Source organism: Psammomys obesus, unplaced genomic scaffold (genome assembly GCF_907164565.1).
Source record: "Psammomys obesus unplaced genomic scaffold, mPsaObe1.curated_primary_1811, whole genome shotgun sequence".
In the NCBI taxonomy this organism is placed as follows: Eukaryota; Metazoa; Chordata; class Mammalia; order Rodentia; family Muridae; genus Psammomys; species Psammomys obesus.
In genome coordinates, this window is record NW_026594152.1 from 1,346,256 (window position 1) to 1,347,808 (window position 1,553).

A 1,553-nucleotide genomic window follows, 5' to 3' on the forward strand; every position below is an offset into this window, starting at 1 on the left:
ATCTATCTATCTATCTATCTATCTATCTATCTATCTATCTATCTATCAGTCATGTACATCCACCTATTTATCACCAATCCATATGATAGCCTGAAAGTCTATAGAATTCTCAGACTTCTTAGAGTTAAGGGCCAAACCAGGGGGCGTGGATGAGTGAGCTCCCAGGTCACACTTCCTCTCACCTTTTCCCTCCCCTTGGTTTGCCTTACATCACATAATCCTGGGAGCAGAAGCTTGCTGGTTGCCTTTTGGCCCTAAGAGGCTACCAGTGCACTCGACCAGGAGAAGCCAGCTGCAGGCCACGGCCCAGAGACATTTCCTGACATTTTAGCTATGTAGATCCCTACTCTAGAGTGAGTGCACACCCAAGCTTCCTAATCCCAGGGCTCACATAGAGCCCTCCCGCCAGGCTTGAGGAGCCCTGTGAATGGGCTCATGATCATCAGGTGGGCCCCAGGCAACTGGACCTCTCCCCCAACCCGACTGCCTGGGCCTCAGGGTTGCAAGTGGATGCTCCAGCGCTTCCGGCAGTACCTGGCATCCAAGCACGGTCCCGAGGCGGTGGAGACGCTCTTCCATGACATGGACAACATCTTCATCAAGAGCCTGCAGAGCGTGCAGAAGGTCATCATCAGCGATAAGCACTGCTTTGAGCTGTACGGCTACGACATCCTCATTGACCAGGACCTCAAGCCGTAAGTGGGCGCTGGCCCAGAGGGCCAGGGCGGGGTGGGTCATGACGGGCTATGCATATCCCACTGCTGACCAGCATGTTTGAATCCCAGCTCTGCTGCTTCCTAGCTGTGCAAAGTCAGACATGCTTCCCTTTTCTGTGCCTCAGTTTGCCAGTGTGTAAATGGGGGCTTCTGAGAGAGAGAGAGAGAGAGAGAGAGGGAGAGAGAGACAGTTCTACCCAAGTCTAGCTGGGGAAACTAGGAGTTGAAGTGGGGTTACTTTGCCCTTAGGAGCATTCTAACCAGTTTCAAGAGAACAGGAATTCACCAGCAGTGGCACCACTGAGGAAGAGCAAGCCCCCATCTCAGGGGAGGCCATGCGAGCCCTCGTCACCTTTCACAAGGACTGAGTGGGTCCAGTCTTTGAGGATCTCATGTAGGAAACCACAGCCATGCTGACTTGGAGACAGCAAAGGCTCCAGCCTTCCAGGGGACAGCACTTCACAGCACTCCCCCCTGCCCTGCCCTGCCCTCCCCCCACTGCTCTGCCCTCCCCCACTGCCCTGCCCTCCCCCCACTGCTCTGCCCTCCCCCACTGCCCTGCCCTCCCCCCACTGCCCTGCCCTCCCCCACTGCTCTGCCCCCCCACTGCTCTGCCCTCCCCCACTGCTCTGCCTCCCCACTGCTCTGCCTCCCCACTGCTCTGCCCTCCCCCACTGCTCTGCCTCCCCACTGCTCTGCCCCCCCACTGCTCTGCCCTCCCCCACTGCTCTGCCCCCTCCCACTGCTCTGCCTCCCCACTGCTCTGCCCCCTCCCACTGCCCTGCCCCCTCCCACTGCTCTGCCTCCCCACTGCTCTGCCCTCCCCCACTGCTCTGC

The 1,553-nt window shown here is 58.1% G+C and overlaps 1 protein-coding gene across 1 annotated transcript in view; it reads left to right on the forward strand.

Annotated features, from left to right (window-relative positions):
* The window catches only part of Ttll9 (tubulin tyrosine ligase like 9), a 36,439-nt gene that overhangs the window by 30,224 nt on the left and 4,662 nt on the right, over window positions 1–1,553 (forward strand). The window contains exon 12 of the mRNA XM_055618036.1: window positions 499–695. Within this exon, the coding sequence (XP_055474011.1) occupies window positions 499–695 (197 nt within the window). The remainder of the gene's footprint in view (window positions 1–498; window positions 696–1,553) is intronic.